The sequence below is a fragment of the Perca fluviatilis genome, chromosome 24 (assembly GCF_010015445.1).
Source record: "Perca fluviatilis chromosome 24, GENO_Pfluv_1.0, whole genome shotgun sequence".
Classification (NCBI taxonomy): Eukaryota; Metazoa; Chordata; class Actinopteri; order Perciformes; family Percidae; genus Perca; species Perca fluviatilis.
The window spans coordinates 10544089-10571290 of NC_053135.1; the positions used below are offsets into that span (position 1 = coordinate 10544089).

General features: G+C 40.9%; 1 protein-coding gene across 3 annotated transcripts in view; it reads right to left on the bottom strand.

Moving 5' to 3' along the window:
- Positions 1-7860: 7860 nt before the first annotated feature.
- The window catches only part of LOC120554089 (hepatocyte cell adhesion molecule-like), a 39121-nt gene continuing 19779 nt past the window's right edge, over positions 7861-27202 (bottom strand). For all 3 annotated transcript variants that reach the window (XM_039792692.1, XM_039792693.1, XM_039792694.1), the window contains exons 3-10: positions 17353-17426; positions 12317-12610; positions 11860-11936; positions 11063-11240; positions 10582-10644; positions 10350-10427; positions 9829-10052; positions 7861-9064 (exon numbers count right to left, since the gene is read on the bottom strand). In XM_039792692.1, the coding sequence (XP_039648626.1) occupies positions 8975-9064; positions 9829-10052; positions 10350-10427; positions 10582-10644; positions 11063-11240; positions 11860-11936; positions 12317-12610; positions 17353-17426 (1078 nt within the window). In that variant the 3' untranslated portion in view covers positions 7861-8974. The remainder of the gene's footprint in view (positions 9065-9828; positions 10053-10349; positions 10428-10581; positions 10645-11062; positions 11241-11859; positions 11937-12316; positions 12611-17352; positions 17427-27202) is intronic.

The following is a 27202-nucleotide window of genomic DNA, read 5'->3' on the forward strand; positions in this document are numbered from 1 at the left end:
CTCTAGTAAACATGATATAAAACAATAAAACATTGAGACCATTCAGCAAAGCACGCTGGGTAATAAGAAATTCAACACTGGTTGCTATGGACTCGTCACTAGGCTTCCTCAGTCATTGTATATTTTAGCATAGGTAAAGCTGCCGAAGCCGAATATTATCCAAAACTCCATTCCTCAGACGAGCGTCAATTTGGGAGCTTGCATGCTACCACTCCTTCCTTCTCAAATGCCTTGAAAAGGCTGTCATTTGCATAATTTCACAAATATATAATCACCAGGATCGAAAGGATATTTGAGTCGGGTATGGGTTAAATAACCGGCTCTTCGGCTTTTTCAGAATACGATCTCATATTGTGTTAAAATAGTTCACTGAAACACGTTTCTGAAAACATTTTAAGCGAGAAATAGACCATGCAGTTGCTGAATCTGTCTTCGTTTCAGCTCAACAAAGGTCAGTTTGAAAGATTTTCGTCAGATTTTGAAAGACTCTAGTCACGCTCATTCCGCTCCCCACTTCTGGGTGAGTCCCGACTGCCCTGTCTCCGACTGAACATGTCAGGTCGGCCAAAATGAAGGCCGACAGCTCCTCAGACGGACGACGGCATGGAACACACCGAACAGACTCGAGTCACCGACCTCGCCAGACTGTCCAACGGCCGATTATCGGCTTGGTGTGTTAAGCTGCTGACACACCGACCAGACGGCCGACCCTCGGCAGAAAAGCCAGTTGGACTGATCAGTCTCCCTGAGTTGGTCAAAAAAGTGCCTCGGAACACACCAAAGCAACGAGACGTAATACGTCTCCATCATAGGTGCCGATTTATGTTTTCCTCCGTGGGTGCTGACGGGCGCATGCCCTTTAAAAAAAAGTAGTCAAAGATTTTTTAGCATTTCAGAACCTTGGGAAACGGACAGCGGCCGATACAAACACACTATTAACTCGATAATGAAGCTGTAAAGTAGGCTATCTTTCAACTCAGGACAGCGCCACTTCTCACAAATACAGATAGGATTGGAGATGAGAAGTTTTACTGACCACCAACTACCGCTGACCTGACGGAGCACCACGACCAGCAGCTTGCGGCGCTCTGTATCCAGCACACAGTCACCTATTCTGGGTTAACTAGACCACCAACTAGGCTACCGCTCACCTAACGGAGCACCACGACCGGCCACTCGCGGTGCTCTGTATCCAGCACACAGTCACCTATTCTGGGGTAACTAGACCACTAACTACCGCTGACCTGACGGAGCACCACGACCGGCAGCTCGCGGTACACTGTATCTAGCGTTAGAACTCTCTGCACTGGTGGTGGATGTCGTTGATGCACTTGCATCATTAGGTTTGCTTTTTTAATAACAAATCTGTCCATTTAATTCTCACTCCGATTACCTAACGCACACGCACGCACGCACTGTGGGGGTGGGGGGGTGGGGTGGGGGGGGGGGGTGGGGGGAGGCGTTTTCATCCAAGAGACGCTGTGATTGGTGGATAGGATATGGAGCAGGGGACTGACAGCGACATAACCAATCACATTATGACAGACGCTCCACTTAGCACCAATTGCAATGTTTAATTTTAAATGAATGTAGCCTACTGGCAGTCTGGCACACGTGGGTGCTCAGTGGGTGCTCAGTATTTTCCGTGGGTGTTCGAGCTCCAGAGCACCCACGGTATCGGCACCTATGGTCTCCATAGCAGCAGCCGGTGTGAATCTGTATTGTTGCCTAAAAATGAAAACCGGCAGCTGATTGGACGAACATGTCACGCGGGTCTGGTTTCTCCAGAAATTCAAAGACAGACAAGGGCGCGGGAAGCAAAATTACGAATTCCACTATGGCCACGCCAAGACCCGCCCTACGAAGCAGCTTGATAGGTTGGGGTTAGGCATTTGAGGTTAGGATAGCCGATTGGTCAGGGGATACGACCTGTACAAATGGGGTTATGTTACCTGGCGTAAGCATGGACGCCTGGCCAATAAATGCTATTGAAGGGCGGGTCTTGCCGTGGCTATAGTGGGATTCGTAATATTGCACGCGCGAAGGAGCTGGAAGGAGCTGAATTTGTTTTTAATTATTATTTTATTTTTAATAATTACTAATTGGCTGTCTGACATTATTTATATTTTTGTACATCAAATAACGAGGCAAATAGCAAAAACGGATTATGGATAGGTTGGAATATAGACTACGTAAGGGTTAATGCCCGATGAGGTGTCCATTGTCAGGTATTAATGGACGACGGTGAGGCGTGAACCAGCCGACGCACAGCCGAAGTCCATTTATACCTCACTCTTATCACTCTCACCATACACTGTGCTAAAATGACGTATTTAGCTGTCAGAATCCAAAACATTTCCTGGGGGAAGAAATCATCAGACATCCATTATTTTGTTATTCAGCACCCCTGGTTCCCACACGCCTGATTAGACAGACAGTCATGGAGGCAGTAACCAGTCAGTTTAGCCTAGCATGAAGAGTGGAAATGACTGGAACTTCTCTTCTTGTAGGTTGCTTGTAGCCTATCACATGTCATTATCTCCCATAAAACTGCAAATTGTTGATTTTACATTTAGTTTTTTTGTATGGACCCGAACAAACAACATATACCATGTTCATTTGTGAGTTTTAGAGTGCTAGTCTGCAGAGTTTGCTACTGTTAGAAAGAGCCTAGCTAGCTGTTTGCCACTGTTTCCAGTTCTATGCTAAGCTAAGCTAATTGACTGCTCATCTTCTTATCTAACTCCCAAATTGTAATTGTTGCTGCCCTTTTAACAAGGCGGACGCGGACACGTGCCTGTTGTCAGTTGCAGTCCTGTGGTGTATTTACACAGACCCACGGGCAAGGCAAAGTTCATCGCTCAGCCAGTAGAGGTGAGAAGAAACCACGGGGTCAAAGGTTAAAACTTTATGGGTCATCTGCTGTGATAGCCTACATGAGTATCCTATTTTAAAATATGTGTGTGTGTGTGTGTGTGTCGGTGTCAGTGTGCGTGTTGCAGGGAGGAATCAAATGTGTAACCTACTGCTGTAGGCCTATGTTGGCTCAACAAGGTAGCATCTGTTCCTCGCACACCGGACACAGTCTTATCTTACTATGCCCTACTCCCCTATCAGTCATTAACCAGGTCTTGGATTTTTGGCATCATTACTCATAGTCTTAATGGACTAACAGACTTGAATTTCAAACCAATCACTGCCAGCTACCTCAGCTATAATGCATTTTCTACAATAGGGCCTACACTTGAAATCTCTTTTTCACTTAAGACTTGTTTACTGTAAGAAAGCAGACAAAGCTGCAGGCAAATAATAACGTGATAATGTATATTTATGTAGAATACACTAGTAGTAGTAGTAGTAGTAGTTGTAGTAGTAGTTGTAGCAGCAACATTTATGCTTGTAGCCAACTTCTTGTTGTTGTAGTAGTAGCAACAACAGTTGCAGTTGTAAGAATGGCATTAAATCTAACTGAAGGGGCGACCTCTAGCTCACCCAGTAAGAGCTGTTGTTGGCTGAGTCCTGCAGCGGCGGGGGTTCGAATCCGACCTGCTGCCCTTTGCTGCGTGTCATCCCCGTCTCTCTCCCCCTTTCATGTCTATCAACTTTCAAAAAATAAAGGGAAAAGCCCCAAAAAATAATCTAAAAAAAAAAAAAATAATCTATCCGAATCTTCACAGACTTTAATGAGTTCTTTCCAGAGAAGCAATATAAGTGGATTATAGCCACAACACAGCAGCCATGATGGGGAAAAGGGATTTTAGAATTTGTTCAGAATTGATTAGAGTTAAACCATTCGGACAACCATTTCCCCATTCTTTTTTTTTTAACAAAACTTTTATAAAGTCAGGTGAGACTTGACCATTCTGCAAAGTTTGGTGCATTTTCATTCATTTTAAAAGGAAAACATGCACATAAAATTTTTTTTTGAAAATGCTAATTCATCACAAAATCAAGATGACGACAACAACAACAAACAAACAAATCACATTCATGCAATACATTGGAAATCATTGAAAACACTATACTTGTTAAAAAAAACTCTTTCATGCCAAATGAATTAAAATAAATTTGGTTCTCTTTACACGTTTGTGTTCATTAGAAGGTCATTTTAGTGAGACGAGATTAAAGTGTCAAGACTGTGTGAACTGTGAGACAGTGTTAGACAGCATATGTGATTTCAACTCAAACGCCAACATACTGACCTACTGGAGAAAAACATGGACCTATACCGCCATCTTCTGGCCCTTTAGAGAATTATTTTTGCCACTACAGATTAGGAAATAAATCTTAAAGGGGTTGGGGATGATCTTCTTGGATTTACCTGATCTGTATACTATGTGTGTTATCCCTGTAGGAGGTGTGTTATCTTATCACTATCATTACTCATATTTTCGGATAATCCATTGCGTTTTTAAAAAGCCCTGGTTTGGGTGCTGGATAATTATCTTATCTTATAATGGAACATATAACAATTTACTGAAAAGATGGAAATCATACATACTATATGCAGACATCTGATTGTCTCTTGGCATGCAATCCAATGCTGAAATTAAAATCAGAGTAGGTCTGATAACGGATCCCGAATTTCAACTGATTGGCTCTGTGTACATGAAACTACAGCGCCATCTAGTGGACATAATGGGTCAATACAGACTTAAAAACTCAAGCAAAGAATTTCTAATAAGGGAAGAAGCATAGACAGTAAAATTAAGAGAAGAAGTTCCACTCTCTTGATACTTTCGTCCTTCTGAACTGGTTGCAGTTCCACTCTGGTTCCATATAGGGGGCGCTCACAGGCGAGTGCAGAATGAATGGAGGTCTATGGAGCTATGCCCCTCAAAATCCACTTTTCTCAGGATATCATTTTTTGTCTATTAATTTGAATGTTGCATTCGAAAGGGGAGGCAAAGAAAATACACACTGCTGGGTGTTAAGGTTTTTTTCAAGTCGCTTTTTTGTTCTAAAAAGCCTTTTAAAATGTCAATGACGTCATACACATCGTACGGCCACAGATACTGCTTTACGGCTAGCTCTGAGTCACTTCCTTTTTTCTCTTGAGGCATCAACAACACAGCTGACAGGTTAGGCTCTCCCTGTCAATACACGTGCGCCTAAATATTCACTCTGACATTCTGGTTCCGCTTCGGATGCCATCAAGCGGGATCTCCGGTCGTAATCAGTCCTTCACTGACCAATCAGCATTCAGTAGCAGAATGCTACAGTGTTCAATTCAATTCAATTTTATTTATAGTATCAAATCATAACAAGAGTTATCTCAAGACACTTTACAGATAGAGTAGGTCTAGACCACATTCTATAATTTACAAAGACCCAGCAATTCCAGTAATTCCCAGTAAGTGTTATGGGCAACAACAACTCACCCTGTAAGAAATCCAAAGGACATAAGTACTCGTTCATTCAACTTTCGACCTATAATCCACGTTGAATTTACAAAAACTACAATTAAATCTGAGATTTCTCAACAACAATCAGGCGAAAGAGACAAATTTAGCCGTATAGCTTTTTGCACCTGCCTGCGATTATCCCCAGTGGAACTCTGGTGGAACTGCAACCAAATTCGGTACAATGGGGTTGAATAGGGATTTAACAGGCTCTCCGCAGACCGGCTCTGACTCAAGTAATAAATCATGTGATTTTTCTATTTGTCCCCAACATTGCATACTATGTACACCTGGGCATGCGTGCTGTTTGGCTAATGTTTCCAAAAGTGTCTTCCCATGTACAATTTAATCTAATGAACGAAATCTGCATGCAGTGTTACAGTTTTTCTTGAGTGCTTTGACCTGCTTAAAGAAACTGGGATCCACTTGGTTTTCATCATCACTGTCTCAGCAGAGCAGAAGACACCTCTTGCAAATGTGTTAACCCTTTCTCATCGGATCGACACATTTCCCCCACCCTTTTGCAGAACAGTTAACACGGATGTCATTCAAGCAGTCCAAACTCCGTTGTTTTAGCTATGGTAACCAAACAGAAAGCATCTGTTCCTAACTATTAGAAACTACCTACATCAGTATGAGATCACTGAAGCACCTGTTTGACACTCCTTCACACAAATCTTCAATTAGCAGTCAGTGTGCAGGGTTAGGCCATGTGGCCCCATAGATCAGTCTGCAGGGTTAGGCCATGTGGCCCCATAGATCAGTCTGCAGGGTTAGGCCATGTGGCCCCATAGATCAGTGTGCAGGGTTAGGCCATGTGGCCCCATAGATCAGTGTGCAGGGTTAGGCCATGTGGCCCCATAGATCAGTGTGCAGGGTTAGGCCATGTGGCCCCATCATCAAGACACAAGAGACTGAGTAGCAATAGTGGCTATTTCTTCTACTCTACAGTAATAGATGTTTATACTTTACTGTAATAGATTTTATTTAGATTTTCTTAATTTCTTATACTCTAATAGATTTTATTTTGGTTTACATGTATTTTGTGTAATATTTCAGTTTTCAGCCACAGTTTGACTATAAGAATCAATAAATCAATCAATAAAATTTGCATCAAAGCATTTCTGATTCTGGATCCAATTCTTCGCAAAGAAGGCAAATTTGACAACAAATGGCACTGGCATGAAAGCTCCGTACAGTAATAGGCTACAATGACAAGCAATGGTGCACTGATTCACACTGAGTGCTGTATTTTGTTGTCCACTGCGTAATGGTTGATGGGAAGAGCTCATACACTCGTTTGCAAGTTGTGTTGTTTGAAGACCAAATTAGCTTTTGTTGCATATTTGAAATGTTTTGGCACGGTAAGAGCCTTTTGCAAACAAAATGTGTCATTTTGACCGTGAGTGCCACTGTTTCGGCCTGTGTGTTAACGGTTTTGAAAAATTTGGAGTTTGAGTTGACTGCTGTATCAAAAGCAATCAAGAAAAACTGTAAATGCAACTAATAAATCACTTTGCCAAACAAGGTATAAAGGATGTGGATTAAAAAGTAATTTCTTACTCCACAAAACAAATCAACATGTAGACCGAGGAACGGCAACATATCGTGCATCAGTATTCTAGCAAGTTAAGGTGATCAGCTGATGCACTGTATGACAAGGAGCTGGATTGTGCTTTGCATATTTTAACAAAGAATACATTTCAGGCTGGTTTGCTCTCTTGGCTGATGTGTTAGTGTTGAATTCCAAGATGATGAATATTTCTCAACATAAAATTGTGTTCATTTTGTTTTCAGTTTTCTTTAATAATTTCTGCTGTCTTGTTAACAGCTGGGCAGCTTTATTAGCTTTAAAACAAATGTTCATACCTTTTTTGGAGACTGAAGAACACAACATTCAGTATAAAGAGGGAAAGAAAGGTGCCAACATGAGTACACAGCAGCACAGCATGGGTGTAAAGTAACAGCAGTAGAACATAATAAAGCCGAAAAGTTGTGAGTAGAAATGTTTCAATATTTACATTTATGAAATAAAAAGAGAGCATTCAAAATAGCTGCAAACATGTGTTTTGATGTCAAATGTTGTTAATTTCTCTGTTGCCATAAAGCTACAAGTACAGGAACACACACACACACAGACACAGACACACACACGATACTAATCTCACACTTGGCAGTAGCTCAGCACATACAGCTAACCACAAACACATTTTCAGCAAAAAGACACAGGATATGTGAACCCCACACACACACACACACACACACACACACACACACACACACACACACACACACACACACACACACACACACACACACACACACACACACACACACACACACACACACACACACACACACACACACACACACACCACGAGCTGCAGTGGTGAAAATGACGCAGTTTCCCCTGCTTATATTTCACTGGAAAAGTCACATCAGAATTTACACCATTTAATTAAAAAGCTCACAGCATACCGTTTATTTGACATTTTGACATTAGAAGCAGATACTTGGATGGATATAAAAGTAAAGGCTCTGGTACATTTTTTTGGTTATGATGATCTGTTATCTGCATAAAAACACATTTATTCACATTATTACTATGATCCGGTTAACCTGTCTGTCCAGCATTGAAGGATGAGCAAGTTTAAAAAAAAAAAAAACAGTAGAAAATAAAGTGAATAAAGTAAGTAAAAAAGTAGTTTGTTTCTTTCAGTAAATAAAATGTGACCTGTCTTTGTGTGATTTAATGCGGCCAACAACATTTTGTTTATTCATCAGTTCACAACACAAATACAAAAAAAGAAATTAGAAGAAATCACAAAGAACTGCATACAAATGTACATAAAAAGTAGAAAGTAAAATCAATGAGGAAAAAAAAACAGTAACTGGAACAAAATAACTGTTCATGTGAAATGAGATAGAGAATAAATAATTAGTTTGTTTGAAGGAATAGTTTGACATTCAAGGAAATAGGCGTATTTGCTTTGAGTAAATTCTCGCTCCTTGAGTTTGTAATAGCATTCAGTATTTCTTGCTGGATTTAGGCTCGATCAGAGATCAGAAAAATCAGCTTTTTCCTGAACTTTTTGGAATCTCATGGTCGTCCTCAGCAGATAGTTTGCTGAATTTTGCTCATTATTTTGAGTTCCTTTCCATGTTAAATACAGTCGACATGTCAGAGGGAAGTTAAGAGTTCCTTTTGTTCATTCATATTATGTTATCTGACACAATAAACATGTAATTTACTGAAGTATTAAGAAGATGACTTATATGTTAAAAACTAGAAAAGTACAAAAATAACATATATAACATAATATTATATCCTATACTATACTAAAATAATATTTTGAGATAATGACCACATCCTGATGAAATCATAACGTTTAACGCCGAGCTGTGGAGGAGTAAAGGGTCTTTAATCTGCTGTTTTTTTGTTCTGGCTGAGTTTGAACGAAAACATCAATAGAGAAGTCTGGGGGAGGGTAAGAAGAGAATAAGAAGAGAAGGTGAACCCAGAAATGAAAAGGGAGTGATTAGGTTTCCTAAACTCCAACACTCACATGGTGTCACACTCTTTGTATTTTGACAGCTTTCTTCCTGGGCTGAGGAAGAGGAGGAGGCTGCTCGTCATCAGTTTTATCAACTGGTTGTGGGGCCTGAGGGGAGGTGAAAAATCGGAGTCAGAGCAATTCAATTCAATGTTATTTATAGTATCTAATTATAACAGAGTTATCTCAAGACACTTTACAGAGAGAGTAGGTCTAGACCACACTCTAGAATTTACAAAAGACCCAATAATTTCCCACGAGCAAGCATTTGGCGAGGAAACATTTTTTAGGCAAAAACCTCAGACAGACACTGATACACTGACTCTTTATATAGATATAGAGAAATAGGATTCATAATAGTTATAGCAGTTGGAATGATGAACAGTGGCAGTTATAGTAACAATAGTCCATATCCTTTGCGCTCCACTTCCGGGATTGCTCCGGTGCTGCAGGAAATTTCGCCAGATGCGTGTATTTTCCGTTTCCTTCCACTTTCTTTTGGCTTGTGTTTAAATCCGGTGGATTTCTTAGGACTATGGTTACCTGCTCCTCAGATCTCTGCAGGGTAAATCCAGACAGCTAGCTAGACTATCTGTCCAATCGGAGTTTCTCTCGCACCACTGTTTTGCAGCGGCTCTGTGCGGAGCTTAGCACCGCCCATGACGATTCTGATTGGTTTAAAGAAATGCCATTAAACCAGAGCATGTTTTCCTCACCTCCTCCTTCAGCGCGCTTTGGAGGAGGGTCTGCCTAAGCGGGACTATAGTAACAATCAAGATAGTGGAAATATGACTAGAAATAATAGTTGTAGCAAAGGCCACACTGATCTTTCCATACGGTGTTGAGTTCTCAGATCCACTATGAGCTCCTACCTGTGGAAGTCGTCGGGGGCTGGGCTCAGGGTAAGCGCCGGGCGGGTCCAGAGCTCGGGGATGCTGCTGCTGCTCGCGGTGCTGTTTGGAGCGATGTTGGCGAGGACCGGTGTGGCCGGCCGGCTGCTGCTGGCAACGGTGATGACGTGGATCGGAAGGATGATTATGTTGATGTTGATGATGTTGTTGGTCGTTGGTCCACGCCAAACGAAGCTCCTCCTCTTCTGATGATTGAGGAAATAAGCACAGATGACGGTTCCTGATGTTTAACGTGCATCTTTTCTTTACATGTTCTTCATTCGTATCATTTTGGCCCTCCTCACATGAGGGCCCTGGGTACTCAGTCCCATTTCCACCCCCAGTCTGACACCCCCTGAGTATACATATTAATACACATTCTATCATTATAAATAGCTTAGGTTAAGGTAATGATAAGTGCAAAGGTTGAGGCCATTTTTGAACATGAATTATTATTATTATTATTATTATCATTATTATTATTAAATAAAAGAAACCCTTACCCTTCAGTCGCATGCGTTTTTTCCGTTTTGTGCAGACGCAGCAAGCAATAACGATGATAATCAGCACCACAACAATACCTGATGAGGATGGATAATAATAACAATGATTTGGGTGAGTTATATTATAGTATTTCAGCGGCACCACATACTGTACATGAGGAGAGATATAAAAAGTCAAAAGATTGGATAAAAGATACTACTAGAGCTACACAGGAGAGCAAACATACTGTACCTATTCCGGCGCCCACGAAAACCCAGATACTAATTCCGAATAGTGTTTCTGGTAAAATGGACTCTTAGGAAAGAAAGAGGAAGAGAAGAAACACATTGAATAAGTATTGATTGCATGTATTTTCTTTTTCATTTCTTAAAATGGCTATGTTAGTGGTGTCTGTTAATAGGTGGGCTGACAATTCTTTTTCTTTTCTTTTTTAGCTTTATTCATTCAGGGAAGGTTCACTGAGAGGATTCACTTGTAGAGAATTCACTTCTCTACGAGCTAAATCATGTCAGAATGTATTAATAGATGCGATTATCCCACAAAATGATTGTGCTTCTCCCAGAAGTCTATTTATTTCTCCTTTGAATTCATTCCACTTAGGATGAAGGTGTTCCAATAAACAACCTGCTTAATACTTAGCGATCTTTTCCATCACATAAGAGGTATAAGTCACAGAGACATGTGGCTGTACTAACCACTGGATAATACTCACTGGGCTTAAAGCACGGCTCCTGTTTAACAGGGCCACTGGTCTCAGAGGTGACGGGGTTGGAAACTTTGCATTGGAAGGAATCGTTTTCCACCTCTTCAGCCTTTCTTTTCAGAGTCTTGGTTTTCTCCTTTTCTAATACCTTGTTGTTCTGAAGCCATGCAAATTTGAGATCCTTTGGCTGATGGGTAAAGAGGTCATTCATGGATGGATTAGAGGGTTAACATGACATTATGTAGACCTTTAAGTGTAACAGAAAACACATTTTTAAGGACGCATACTATTTAATTAGGGTTTGATTTAGTTATCCAATATGCCAAGATGCAACAGACAAGGGCTAAGATAAGTAGTTGGTAAATATGAATATCCAGTACGAATATTTGGTTTTGCGTTTTGAGAACCTTGAAACAATTTTTAGCTAAGATTTTGATTTTTACCATGGCAAAATGACAAATGTTTCTCAAACATTGAGAAAAACGCTAACTGTACATGCATTGAAAGAGAGAGAGTATTCTTTTACCCTGTCATTTCTGATAATGATTGTTAACAGCAGACAAAATGAACTAACTTAAATAATAAAACCAGATATTAGAAACCCAAACCGTAACCATACAGCAGCATCTGTATGTAAGTGCTCAAGCTTGGTTATAGAGGAGCGGGGGGGCAGGGGGGAGTCGTCTGTCTACGGCTTCTACAAACACATCTTTAAAAGGTGGGATCATTTGGATAATACTCCACTTACAATTTGGCCCTACGCTGCTTTGTACAGTAAATAAACCATATTGTACTTCCGTTCTCACCTTGGCTGTAGTTTGGCAGGTAAATGTGACAAAGGGTAATGAACAAGCCTTCGTCACGTTGGGCTTCGGGACACGGTCTGAGTGGAGCAGATTAGATTGTTTCAAGCTCATTGTGCGTTGTAACAACATTAATTATCATTTCAATGACAAGCAAAATATGAAAACAGATGTAGTGATCTGAACTAATGACAGCATATTAAAACCAAATTTAGCTCTCTGATATTTGTTGATTATACTGCATGCCTAAAACAGCTTCTGATGCATCACAACACACCTACTACTAATATGTCATGTTCATATTGTGTGAATATGTGAGATTATTCAACAGATAAGGTAACAGTAAACACGGTTTAGGTGCTTTGTGTCTGGGATGCACAGTATCATTAATTAATATATACTGGAATAAACAAATTATTAAATTAAAAGGTAAATGTACTAACAATTTGTTGTTACCTACCAAATATACATAAATTTATGCTTTTCGGTTTCCCTGTTTGAGTTCCATCTGTCGTAAACAATTCTGGGGTGTATTTCCCCTGGTCGGTATCCTTCAGATTCTTGAGCAGCAGGGAACCATCTTTAGTAATGTCCTCCTTCTTCCCCAGGACAAATATGTTGCCTTTTCTTAGATCTAAGATTACTTTATCGTTGTGCCTCCATTTTAGTTGGTGAGACGGTTCCAGTTTAGAGGACAGAGGCACAGTGAAGTCCTTTCCTTTTAAAGCATTGTGGTCGCAACCATCCTGAGAATCTTTGGAAGAGAAAGAAAGGTGAAGAAATATAGAGAATCAGTCAATGCCATGTATGCCAAACATTAGGATTCATCCTCTGGGGACTAGGAATATCCTTTTTTAAAAAGTGTCAAACGCTGGTGGTTAATGATGAATATTTACTGTGGGCTTACAGTTTTTCCTAGCCTGGAAATCCAGACCTACTGTAAATCTGAAAGATTAAGTCTGGCATTGAGTAATGAAAATGGCCAAACTCGAGGGGCGGCACCAAGCATGCATTTGACGCAATTGGATAACACTACGACCAATCACAGCAATACACGGTGTGACGTATCCAGAGCCCCATACGCTTAGCTACCAGCGGAGCTAACTGGTAGATTAAACTGTCGTCATCTGTTTGGCTTGCCTCTGGCCCGCCTATATCAGATACACCGATGTGATTGGTGCAGCTCGGCTCCAAGGGCATAGTTAATGAGCATTATTACTCAATGCCAGAGTGACTGAGATGCCTTGTCTGTTACAGCGCGTAGAGTGTGTGGTGTTACCGCCAACCAACAGCATCCCATTACCTTTGGGTTTTGGTCAGACAAACGTCCTTCTGCAGGCTGAGTAATATTACAAAAGTGAACAAAAAATAGTTTTCAAGTAGGCTACCTGAGGAGGAGTATACAGAAATAAAACGACATTAGTTTGATTGTTTCCCCCACCCACTGTGGGGCAACTCATGGTGAAACTGAGCGATTAAGAAGACCAACAAGTTCCAATTATTAAAAAAAAAAAGAAAAGAAAAGCTGCCGGTGTGGATTAACCTTAACTGGGCGAAAATTCAGTTCCATTTCAGCCACCTCGCCTCCACATCTATGGCTTTAATAATTACAATAATGTTATGTATATACAAAGTATAAAATTGATAGTCTGGCTATCACCAGACCAAGCTCAATCTTTTAAGATTGAACATTAGCCTGGGGAGTCTGCTCTGTATTTTCTACTGCACAAGAGGCGTGATCAGCGGGCATAGTTCAAATGACTCTGTACGCAATTGGATAGTCCTTCAACCAATCAGACCAACGATCCGGGTGATGTAGCAGCGACAGCGGCATCAACGGGTTGCTGCGCTTCGGTATCTGCCATGTTGAATGTAAACAAGAAGCTGCTTGGTCGCTTCTCTATCTTCATCGTGTTAAACCCGCCAATAGCGCGCCAGGTGGATAAGCCAGTTAGAGTTAGCCAAATTGTAACGGAAGCAGGATAGATAAATGTACAGGGAGAGTAGGAATGTGGCTACTTCAAAATGACACTCACTATGAAACGTTGGATTAACTCATGTCTCCGTGCAAATGTGACAAATCATTGACAACCATTTCAAGACACTTTACACGCTATTTATGCCCATTATTTGTTATTTGGATTACTAGTTATTTATTGTTTTTTTTCAGTTGTGTATTTACAAAGTAGAACTAACTTTAATTTTTCAGTTTTTATTCTTTATCATTTTAACTTCTTTTAACTTCTCACTTCTCTGCTCATTTGTACATGAAATCTGAAACTGACAAAAGCATGTGAAAAGGAAACTCAGCAGCCGTCCTGCAGATCATTTCACCTTGTCACAAAGGCTGATTGCACCGAAGATGGATGATGTGTGTAATATATCCTGTTGTCTCGGTTCAGACCACAGTCTGCTAAAAAGCCACGCACAGCAAAACACACTCCCATATGTGTGCAGACTAGTGATTGGCCCCAATTGTGACGCATAACCTATTTTTTAAAAATATATTAAATATGTATTATATATTATTGGTTTATACGTATAAAAATAGCAGTGTCTGTGAAAAAAAAAGTGGTGCAGAAAGGGGCTTGGACATTTGATTCGCAATCACAGTTTCATTATCTGTGAATGTAACCCACAGGAGATTAGTGGTTACATTTGATGAGGTAAATATTTTCCTATATGATAATAAAAAAAAAAAACATATTGGTGGTTTAGGGCCTTCTTTGGAACACACATGTGAGTCACTAGTCAAGCAAGTGTCTTCAAATGTCTTCATTTAAGTGACAGTTACAAAAATGTGAAGGTCAGTGGGTAACTGCTCTCGCACATGTTAGAGGGCCAAAGTACACTTAAAAAAAATAAAATGAATAAATAATAAAAATACCAGGATATGTGCGATACTGTAATCCTTCCATGCTCCAATCATGACACAGCTTTTAATCTAAATGCCAATTGCTTTTTGTTTCTGATTCTCATGGAGGAATTTGCTTTTAAAATATAACAGTACCAATATGATGATAATAATATCAGCCCACAATTATAATAGTTTAGTCAAAAGTCAACTGGTTTCCAGAGCTCCACACCCACCTGTACAAAAACAGCTGTGGGGATCTTTAAAACAACGATTTGCTTAAAACACGATCCACTACTCTGATTGGCTGGTAGCATCTCTCTCTTTTTTGTTATACCACTGCATATCTGAAGATCACATCTAGCAGTATACAAGTTTAAATCATCAAAACCCCCCCACAAACTAAAGTTAGATCCTTGATAAAGTTAAATAAAACTGAGAGGAAGTTCAATGATGTAATTCATGTCATCTAAACGTTGGTGAAGTGGAAAGATATCTCAAAGTGCAAAATCCACCTTAAGACGTTCATATTACCCATAACCCCCACTCTTAAAAGACTCTTAAAGGACTTCTCCCATTTACATTTTTAGGCCTATTTTCACCTATAAAGATTAGATTGCTAAATATTTCACAAACAGTTTTGATTGTAAATGTCTTGGGATGAGATTCTGTGCCTCTTGAGGCAGTCTCACGGACTCGTTCGTCTGGAGATAGCGGTGATAAAGTCCTGATCACAAGAGAACAATTTGGTATCTCAAAGATATCAGCATTATCTCGGGCTAATGAGTCTAAAACAAGCAAAACCATTTGTTGAAGACGGTTAGGCCTTTTATAACCTAAAAAAAAAAATTCCAGGAAGCAACAGCAGAACGCGTACAGGCTTGCTATAACACCACATCTTCACACCTCCAAGACTGCAACAATGAAACTGGCCAAACATCAACTTTGACATTTCCCTATCCGAAACAGCTAAAAGTGCTGAATCGTACGTACGGTTCGGTATCAAAAGCATTTTTTTTTTTTTATTAATATGCAATGGTTAAAAACAAGTAATGGTTGAAATTTAAGATGCAATAGTTTTTGAAAACATAAAAACTATGTTAAAGCTGTATTATTTTAATCAGCAACTCCTAATGTGATACTCTTTGAAACTAATGTATTGCATATTTGAACAGTATTTACATTAGAACAGTATTTACATTAGATAGGAGAGCCTACACAAAAAGGATACAAAAAAAGTGATGAGTGACAATTTAAGGTTTCATATTAATCAATCAATGTAATCAATTTTGTCCAATTCCAGGTACAAGGTACAATTCCAGTGAAATGTATTTGTACAGCAAAAAAACTAGCTATTATTTGCTGCATTTATGCCATTTTATATTCATGTATTTCTTTCATATTATATCAGTAGTTGGAATGATCTGGTTGCTTCTCTGTATTTTGTGACTGCTGTTTCTGTAGGTCACCTGTACTGAAGCGACTTCCTGTTCGTCCTCTGTAACCTCATTTCAGACCGACGTTACCACATCAGCAGCGCGTTCCTGCTGCAGTTAACGCCGCTTGATGATTTCTCTTGTCTAACTATGGTATATTTCTGGCAGAGGTTTCCAACTCGCATTCGCCCGCAATCACAAACTTTGCCTTTTTCGACAAAGTAACAGCTAACGGGATGTAAACAGAAAGAAAAAAAACTACATACATTTATTCTCACTGATGCGCGCGCACACACACACACACACACACACACACACACACACACACACACACACACACACACACACACACACACACACACACACACACACACACACACACACACACCCTTATGGATGTAAAACCAATCTTTTCACATTATAGAAGTTGTTTCACGCCATTCTTCTTCAACAGCACTCTCAGCGGGAATTGAACCCTCAACCCTGCCCGTGTCAGTGACTTTAGCTACAGCTGCACGAACGTTTTGTTAGCTCCTCTTTTGTGCCGCAGCGATTCATCAAATTAATAATTTACCGATTTAGAAAACAGCCTTTAATTTGGATCTGGTCTATTTAGTTTTTGAGAATTTTTGTCAAAACAATAGTCAGATTTCAAGGATCGGTCAACTGTTCTTGCAGGTTTCGGCCCATTTACTGTTTATCTTGCATCAACGCCAAGGCAAACCATAGTTTTATAGCTTTCTAATCTGTTTAATTATTTTTTTAGTTGAGTATATACCAAATGCACATTTATTAACATGCAATGAAAAAAAACAAGTAATGGCTGGAAATGTAAGTTAGAATATATAAAACACTACAGCATGCATTGGGAAATGATTGGCATTAATATATGATTTGTACAGGACAGTGGGACAAATATCCAGGGCTGAAACATATTAAAGAGCCTTAATCCACTCTGCAATATTATAGCAGAGAAAATAAGCACTTAAGAGTATTCAGTTGGCCGGGGAAAAGATGTTTTGCTTTTTAAAAATCATACGAAGAAAAAATACATGTTAAGATCCAGAACTGTTACAGGAAGTAGGTCAGAAGTCTGATGCTAAAGGAAAATACATTCTGGCTTAATTTTCAAGTCAAATTGAAATCCATAAAATCCTCAAATTACAACATCCTAATGAGGAATGGAATTGTTGAATTGTACGGTACCTGCGGGGGAGATGGCTACGCAGCAGAGCAGGAGCAGAGAGATGGTGGAGATGGCAGCCATCTTCATCGACATCCTCATCATATGAAAAAGAAAGAAGAACAGGCGCTTTCCATTATCAAGGTTATTTCCTGTCAGAGCAGTTAGATCACCTCCTTTGTGTGTGTGTGTGTGTGTGTGTTTATGGTTTCTCAAGGAAGTGATCCAAGGGGCCCGATCTACTTTCAAAGCAAGCATATCTAATGTTATATTTATAGAAAACGGAGAGAAGTGCATTTCTTATTCTGCTTTAACAGCTTCAGTAACAAAAAATATATCATCGTGACCACAAGTTCAAGATTTTATACAAATGATTCCCAGCACAAACACCAAACACTTACATTTTTTCGGTGACTCATGGATTAGACTTTAAAAACATACATTGACATCAGTTGGAAACCACTTCCTCTTGTATTGTGTATGTTTTTGGTCAGCCTGAAAACTGACATTATGCACTGACTTCATTTCTTTCCTAACCATTTTCTGTATTCAGCAGATCTCCGTGCCTCTCATCAACATCTTTACATCACGTAAATAATAATTTTCATTTTTTTTATACAATTAATTAACAGGGGACTGTTTATGTAGTCAGGAGCTTCTAAAATAAGGTACATGTGCACATTTTCCTAGGCTGTAAAAGAAACAAACTGTTGTGTATGTCTTGACAACACCGACGCAAGCTTAATCTATTTCAGGAGAGGTTTTGCATTTTTAAAATTTTGAAATGTCATTTCTGAAAGCTTTAGGAATTCTATTTGAAGAAACGTTCAAAGTTTTGTCATTAAGAATCAGCAATAATTCAAACTTCTGTGGCTGCAATCTGACAAAGAAGGTCGTGCAATTTTATTTTCAGAAGAACAAATTTGCTAGGTTTAATTTGCTTGAAAAAAAAGTTGCATCATCAACAACAGCATCCCCCAGGTGAATTGTCATGGCGCAGCAACAAGTTTAACATGTTGTAATTTACTTTGATAAAACAATCCTACTGCTGCAAACACAAACCTCTAATGTATGTTTCACTCCAACTACAATGGTAGCAGATATTGTGCCAAAATGTATGTCAGCTAAATATTTGGTGGGTTAGGGATAGGTGGTGTGCCCTCGTTTTGTTCTGAATTGTTGTTGTGCCACAACACGGATGGGGGGGGGAAATGTGTCGGCCCATATGTAGCTTGAGTTGTGGTTTCCTATCACAAACACAATCTCTGAGCCGAAAGTTCTTTTTAAATGTAATTGTCGCATTTGGATGATGTCAATTTCGGGAAACTTGGATCATATGATAAAGACCTAACACTGAAAAATAAAGTAAAACAAGCAGCCACAGGGATCATTTAGCTGTTAAGCAGGAGCACAACATCATTAAAAGCACATTTTCTCTCACAATTAAAGGCATACCTGCAACTCAACATATAGATGTGAATATTTAAAAACAGCTCACAAATATACAGCATATAATATAATATGTAATCTGCTAAAACAGCTGGGCACAAACGAACCTTAAAGCCGTTACACACCAACCAGACGGCTGACCCTCGGCAGAAAAGCCAGTCGAAATGATCAGTCGGGTCCCTGAGGTCCAAAAAGCTGCCTCAGAACACACTGAGGCGACACCGACTTGAGAAACATAATACGTCTCCATAGCAGCAGGCGGCGCTACTCTGTATTGTTGCCCAAGAATGAAAACCGGCAGCTGATTGGACGAACGCGTCACATGGGTTTGTTTTCTCTGGAAATTCAAAGCCAGACTGTCATGGCGGCTCGTTCAGAATACGAGCTCATATTGTACTAAAAGAGTTCACTGAAACATGTTTCTGAAAACATTTTAAGCGTGAAATAGGCCATGCAGTTGTTGAATCTGTCTTCATTTCAGATCAATAAAGATCAGTTTAAAAGATTTTCATCAGATTTTGAGAGATTCTAGTCACGCTCATTCCGCTCGCCATTTCCAGGTGAGTCCCGACTGCCCTGCCGCCGACCGAACATGTCAGGTCGGGCAAAATGAACGCCGACAGCCCCCCGGACTGACGACGGCACGGGACACACCGAACTGATTCGAGTCACTGACCTCGCCAGACTCGATTATCGGCCCTGTGTGTCCCGGGCTTTAGTCAAACAGGAGGAATTATTTGTTGGGGACTGTTTTCAGCTGCGGATGAACACACATTTTAGTGTTCTAGTGAGTATTGACAGTATCAGGACGGTGGTATGTGGGAACAGTGCAAGAATGTGGCCCATTCAAGTGTTTATAATAGTTTTTGGACAACAACAGAGTTCTATGGCACAGAGGAAGAGTAATGAGATACATCAGGCTTTGGATACACACACTACTTGTTAGTAGGATCAATTCATTGATTGATTGAATCACCAGATTTGTCCTTTACACATAATGTGTTTCTTTGCTAAGAAGCAATCACTCCAATTCCCCCCCTCACAGATGAAGTACAGTATATGATACATTATCATACTTTATATACATAAGAATAGTCGTGCTAAATATTTAATTTATCATCATAAGCTGTTCTTAACTTTGCTTGGTTCTGAAGGTTAGATCTATTCAATTTTAAATTAAATATTCATTTTCTTTATAAGGCGCTAACTCACCACAGTCTGTCCTCACTTTCTGTTTCTGAGGTGTGTCCCAAGGCCCCTTTTAGCAGACTCTGCTCCATGCAGTGTTGTAATGTTAATAATAATCATCAGTAATGTGGATACAGAGACAGGACAGACTGGTGAAGGTTTTGAAGAGACACTAGCGGTAGAGTTGTGAGTAGAATGTGATTAAAAAAAAGACTATAAACTGGGCACTGAGATACCACTTCTCTCTTCTGGTTTAACACGACTGTGGCTTCAGTTCACGGGAGAAGCAGTAAACAAACTCACTGAGGCAGTTTTTCACTCAGACCAAATATTGTTTCTGTAACACATCAGTTTTTTAAAATTATGTTTCACATCCTCCTGTGAAGCTTCTTCTTTTGGTTTCAAATTCGGGCCTTAAACTTAACTTAAACCCGTATGGGATTCAAAGTGGATACGCACGCCCAACGGATTCACAGTAGATGTTGCATGCTTGAACTTGTTTCTGTTTATGATGTTATGTCATTGATGGCGACTCCTGATGGAGGCGTAGCCCCGCAGATCCCTCTGCGTTGCCGCAAACCCCCCTCCGAGCCCTCCGCCGTAGCTTGACATGCACCTCCAAAAATGTGTAACTTCGCGTTGAGGCATTAAATAAATGGACCACCAGATCCCGTTGCTCTGGACGGAGACCAGTGAAAGCTATTAGAAGTACCTTTCCGGTGAGGGCTGAGCGTTACTGCGCAGCCTCCAACTGAGCTCGAAGACGTAGATGTGATGTAAGCAACGTGTCTGAAAGTTGGAAGTCTTCTGGTAGCTGTGCCAAAAGAAATCTCAATCATTCCCAATCTTACAGAGACGGAGAGCGTAGGTATATGTAAGGAGATAACATGGGCACAGGCTAATTATTGCTAACTAAAATGCTAGTTAACATTAGTAATTAAACTTAAACATTAAATGTAAGTCAAAACTGCCTGCGAGCTTCTCCTGTACTGTACAGTAATTCCTCTACTATGTGACAGTAAGTCGCGTGGTTATGACACAATCGTTAGCCTATTTTTTACAAAAACGTCTGCTACGGAGCCATAACGTGAGATACAAGGTAATGGAGCCTTTTATACATTGTCGTGTTTCTTTAGAAATAAACAACGGACATATAGAGTCTTTAAACGCTTCAGATGTAAAGTTATTCGCTGTCAAAGTGACGTCAAAATGAATGGGAGTCAATGGGATGCTAATGGCGGGTGATGGCTTGTTAGCATCAAAATGGCGCCACAGGAGGTACGGGTTGTGGAGAGAGACTTGGTTGAGGCGAGTGGCGACACAGACTGCAAGGACTGTGATTGGTCAGCTGGTCCTGTGTGTTGATGGTCGGCGTTTCAAGCAGCCTACTGTGGGGAGTAGCAACATGCTAGTTCACTGACATAAGCTTTGCAAATAAACTCAGACATATTTGGGTTACAATGACCGTGGTTGTCCGTTTGTAAAGTGTCTATACGTCAGTAATGTTTTTTTATCGCCAGCAAGCAGTACTTTGTGGGCAGTTGTGCTAAAGTTTGCTTGCTAACATAACATAAACTGGCTGGCAGCCACCTCACAAATAACCTCAGACGTATCGCCCCCTAGTGTTGTGGCGGTGAAATGCACCATGATGCAAAGCAACCCCGACACAGAACGTCAAAAGTTGACGCAGAAGCATAAAACAGCCAAGTGGCCTGAAGTTTATACTTGTGCGTTGGTGCGTGCCTCGACCTCTTTAAGAGTATTCTCTTAAATTAGCTTCGGAGCGAGTAGAGAGGCATAGTGGGAGAAATTAAGTGTCTCCCCTGTGCTTTCTGACCACGGTGGGAAATCTTTAGCAGGAAAAGGTAACCCTTTCCTTGATTCCATGTTGTTTATGGAGAAGGAGAACCAGGAAATGAGTCGGGGGGGAAAGGCAACGCTACCAACTCTGCGATGTGTAGTTACATTTTTCGAGAGGTGCACGTCAGGCTACTGTTATGGAAATGTTCTGCCCTCTCCAATGATGTACTTTAGGACTCAATATACAAACACCAAAGCACAGCGAACACAGATATGGTTAAAGTGATATATTGAAAAAGTTTTATGTAATTAATTACAGGGAAGTTACAGAGAAAAAGTATCAAGTTCTCACCAGTTCAGTTTTACTCGGCAGCTTCCGATGAACACACAGAAACACAGTGCGAAGATGTACAGTATGTGACAAAAAGAAGAAGACTATGCTTATTGGAAAGCAGCCAAATTAATATTTTTACAAACCAATGACAAGCTCTTAAATGTATTTAGCTTTTTCCTTTAATGGTCACTCAGACATACCGTCTTCTTCTCCAAACACAGGTTGTCAGAACAGTCTCAAGCCTTTCTGCACCTCTCACAGTAAGCAAAAACCCTCTACATAGGTCATTTGACTACATCTCCATGATACAGCTCACCAGGGGCGTAGCACAAGATCCTAGGCACTATGCATAGGCAGTCCTGATGGGCCCCCATGTTCCTCACCCCCCCTCAAAAAAAAGAAAATCAATCAAATCTTATCTTTCTCTATGAAGGATGAATTTGATATTAACCTCTTATCCTAATTGTAACCTAATATAATAAAACACACTAAGATGTTTCTTAACACCTTTCAGTCAAAATGGCTAAATATGGTTTGCTTTAAATTTTGATATAAGCTCACCTTGTCTCAAATCCAAAGAGGAGGATGAGGGGTCTGTTGCTACTCCATAGGAGCTACCAAGCTACCTATGACACTGATTAGCCTATTATTGCTAATTATAGACATTATAGCCTATTCATTTTAAATTAAACATGTTTCAAATTAGGCTATTATAATGGTGTGTTATATGCAAACAGCATTGTTAGTGTAGTTTATCTATTTAGTCTTTACCTCAGATTACATGTATAACCAAATTATTAATTTGAAAGTGTATGTTCTGCTCTTTCAATGGGTTGTCTCAGTCCGTTTTTAGCACTAACGGTCGCGGAGATATTCAAGCAGTTTAGCACCATGGATTTTGTTTTCTAGTTTGTGCTCACCTTTCTATGAAAAGAAGTCTGTTACCAATTGTTTCCCCCCCATTTTGTTTTCTCTCCTTCTCCTGTCTTTCCTTTCTGTTTTGGTAGCATGATTTGGCTTTCTTTGAGAAAGACAAGTTTGCGCTCCACCAGATTCTCAACTGAACTAACAAACAAAATGCGTGCAGATGGACTAAACCATTTGGCAGATTAGCAAGGGGTGGGTGAGACCTTAGATAGTCTTTTTTGTATACAAAATCAACCCAGTTATTCAGCCAATACACTAACTTTACATTTCATCTGACATGCATTATGAAATTTGATTAGGAAATGAAAATATCCAGGTAAAATAAAATATATTCCAGACTTTTCAAGGGCCCTCTCTCCCCTTGAGGCCCTGGTAATCAGTACTGGTTTTACCCCCAGTCCGACGCCCCTGCAGCTCATACATTAGTGAGACAGTTTCGAACAGATGCATTCAGAGAAATGTTGAAATGATTAACAAAACTCAAAAGGAATGTAATTTCTTTAACACTACGGCGTAGGGTCCGTGTCTCCACGTACCTACGTACGTAGCCACAGCGTAGATTTAACGCAGAAGCATAAATTAGTAGTAGGGCTGGGCGATATGGAGAAAATCAAGTATCATGATATTTTTTTACCCAATACCTACAAATATTGATATTGCGACGACATTATAGGGTTGACTATTGTGCTTTCACAAAATATTGACACAATGAGATTTTTGATCAATAATCATCAGTAATGTGGATACAGAGACAGGACAGACTGGTGAAGGTTTTGAAGAGACACTACCTGTAAAGTTGTGAGTAGAGTGTGATAAAAAAAGACAATTTTAAATTCAATATTCATTTTATTTATAAGGAGCTAACTCACCACAGTCTGTCCTCACTTTCTGTTTCTCAGGTGTGTCCCAGTGCAAGAAACGCCCAGGTGAGCTTTCAGCCCCTTTTAGCAGACTCTGCTCCATGCAGTGTTGTAATGTTAATAATAATCATCAGTAATGTGGATACAGAGACAGGACAGACTGGTGAAGGTTTTGAAGAGACACTAGCTGTAAAAGACTATAAACTGGGCACTGAGATACCACTTCTCTCTTATGGTTTTAAACTACTGTGGCTTCAGTTCACGGGAGAAGCAGTAACAAACTCACTGAGGCAGTTTTTTCACTCAGACCAAATATGATTTCTGTAACACATCAGTTTTTCCATCCATCCATCCATCTTCGTCCGCTTATCCGGTGTCGGGTCGCGGGGGGAGCAGCTCCAGCAGGGGACCCCAAACTTCCCTTTCCCGAGCAACATTAACCAGCTCCGACTGGGGGATCCCGAGGCGTTCCCAGGCCAGGTTGGAGATATAATCCCTCCACCTAGTCCTGGGTCTTCCCCGAGGCCTCCTCCCAGCTGGACGTGCCTGGAACACCTCCCTAGGGAGGGGCCCAGGGGGCATCCTTACCAGATGCCCGAACCACCTCAACTGGCTCCTTTCGACGCAAAGGAGCAGCGGCTCTACTCCGAGCTCCTCACGGATGACTGAGCTTCTCACCCTATCTCTAAGGGCGACGCCAGCCACCCTCCTGAGGAAACCCATTTCGGCCGCTTGTACCCTTGATCTCGTTCTTTCGGTCATGACCCAGCCTTCATGAACATAGGTGAGGGTAGGAACGAAAACTGACCGGTAGATCGAGAGCTTTGCCTTCTGGCTCAGCTCTCTTTTCGTCACAACGGTGCGATAGATGGAATGTAATACCGCACCGCTGCCGACCCGATTCCCAATCTCCCGCTCCATTGTCCCCTCACTCGCGAACAAAACCCCAAGGTACTTGAACTCCTTCACTTGGGGTAAGGACTCATTCCCTACCTGGAGAAGGCATTCCATCGGTTTCCTGCTGAGAACCATGGCCTCCGATTTAGAGGTGCTGATCCTCATCCCAACCGCTTCACACTTGGCTGCGAACCGATCCAGTGAGTGCTGAAGGTCACAGGCGGTGGTGCCATCAGGACCACATCATCTGCAAAGAGCAGCGGTGAGATCCCCGCGCCACCGAACTGCAACCCTCCTCACCCCGACTACGCCTCGATATCCTGTCCATAAATATTACAAACAGGATTGGTGACAAAGCGCAGCCCTGGCGGAGGGCAAACCTCACCTGAAACGAGTCCGACTTACTGCCGAGAACCCGGACACAGCTCTCACTTTGGTCGTACAGAGATTGGATGGCCCTGAGTAGAGACCCCCTCACCCCATACTCCCGCAGCACCTCCCACAGTATCTCCCGGGGGACCCGGTCATACGCCTTCTCCAAATCCACAAAGCACATGTAGACCGGTTGGGCATACTCCCAGGCTCCCTCCAGGATCCTTGCGAGAGTGAAGATCTGGTCCTCCTCAACCCGAGGTTCGACTATCGGCCGAACCCTCCTTTCCAGCACCTTGGAGTAGACTTTACCAGGGAGGCTGAGAAGTGTGATACCCCTGTAATTGGCACACACCCTCTGGTCCCCCTTTTTAAAAAGGGGAACCACCACCCCAGTCTGCCACTCCTTTGGCACTGTTCCAGACTTCCACGCAATGTTGAAGAGACGTGTCAACCAGGACAGCCCCTCCACACCCAGAGCCTTGAGCATTTCTGGACGGATCTCATCAATCCCCGGGGCTTTGCCACTGTGGAGTTGTTTGACTACATCAGTGACTTCCGCCTGGGAAATCGACGACAATCCCCCGTCATCCTCCAGCTCTGCCTCTAACATAGAGGGCGTATTAGTCGGATTCAGGAGTTCCTCAAAATGCTCCTTCCACCGCCCTATTACCTCCTCAGTTGAGGTCAACAGTGTCCCATCCTTACTGTACACAGCTTGGATGGTTCCCCGCTTCCCCCTCCTGAGGTGGCGAACAGTTTTCCAGAAGCACTTTGGTGCCAACCGAAAGTCCTTCTCCATGTCTTCTCCAAACTTCTCCCACACCCGCTGCTTTGCCTCTTTCACGGCAGAGGCTGCAGCCCTTCATCACATCAGTTTTTGTTTTTTTTAATTATGTTTCACATCCTCCTGTGAAGCTTTATTCTTCTTTTGGTTTCGGATTCGGACTCGGACCTTAAACTTCTTTCCCGTATGGGATTCAAATTGGATACGCACGCCCAATGAATTCTTCTGTTCTGTTAAATCCATTTTAAGTAGGGTGCTGAGTTTGTGTTTATTGTGATAATACCATTGTGTGGGTACTTTATTAGCTCAGTTATTGGCCATATTAAAATGCATTTATTTGATGGGCATTAAGCACAGTGGTGGAAGAAGTATTCAGATCCTTTACTTAAGAGAAAGTACTAATACCCCACTGTAACAAATACTCATTTACAAGTAAAAGTCCTGCATTGAAAATGTTACTTAAGTAAAAGTATGTAAGTATCATCAGGAAAATGTACTTCAAGTATTAAAAGTAAAAGTACTCAAAATACTAATTAATAATAATTTTAGAAACTGGAGGAGAAAAAAGCATTAGTGTCAAAAAAGCGTCAGAAATAATCAACAGGCTTCAAAAGCATAAAAAAAAGCTTCAAAGGTGTCAAAAAAGTGTCAAAAACAAATTCCGTCTTTAATGGTCTAATCATTTCAGATGGACTCGTAGGCCGTTACATTGTTGGGTAGTTGAATTTATAGTAAAACATCGTATTTTATAAACTACATGTGTTTCGTGAATTGTAAAGTAACTAGTAACTAAAGCTGTCAGATGAGTGTAGTGGAATAAAAAGCACAATATTTCTCTCTGAAATACGTATGTAGCGGAGTAAAAATAGAAAATGGCATTAAAAGAAATGACCAACAAGCTCCCACTTGCTCTGCTATTTACAGGAACTGCCTTGAAACAGGGGCTTCCAATGCTATATACATGTTAAGTTTAAAATGCTTACAGTACTTTCTTAATGCTGCCTTATGGATTTCTTTTGTCACTAAGGAGCAGCAGAACAAGCTATAACTTGACTTATTATCACCTAATGTTGAATCACATGTTAGCAACAAAAAGTGCCAGTGATACTCTGAACTGCAGTTGCCCACAGGGTGGCACCATTATACTACATGTGCATGTACAGTAGTTCAAAACGATACTACAAACACCAGCCACTCAATGCAACGTTGCATGCAATGTCAGTTTAAATGTCAAATATGTCAAGCTGCATACTTAAGGA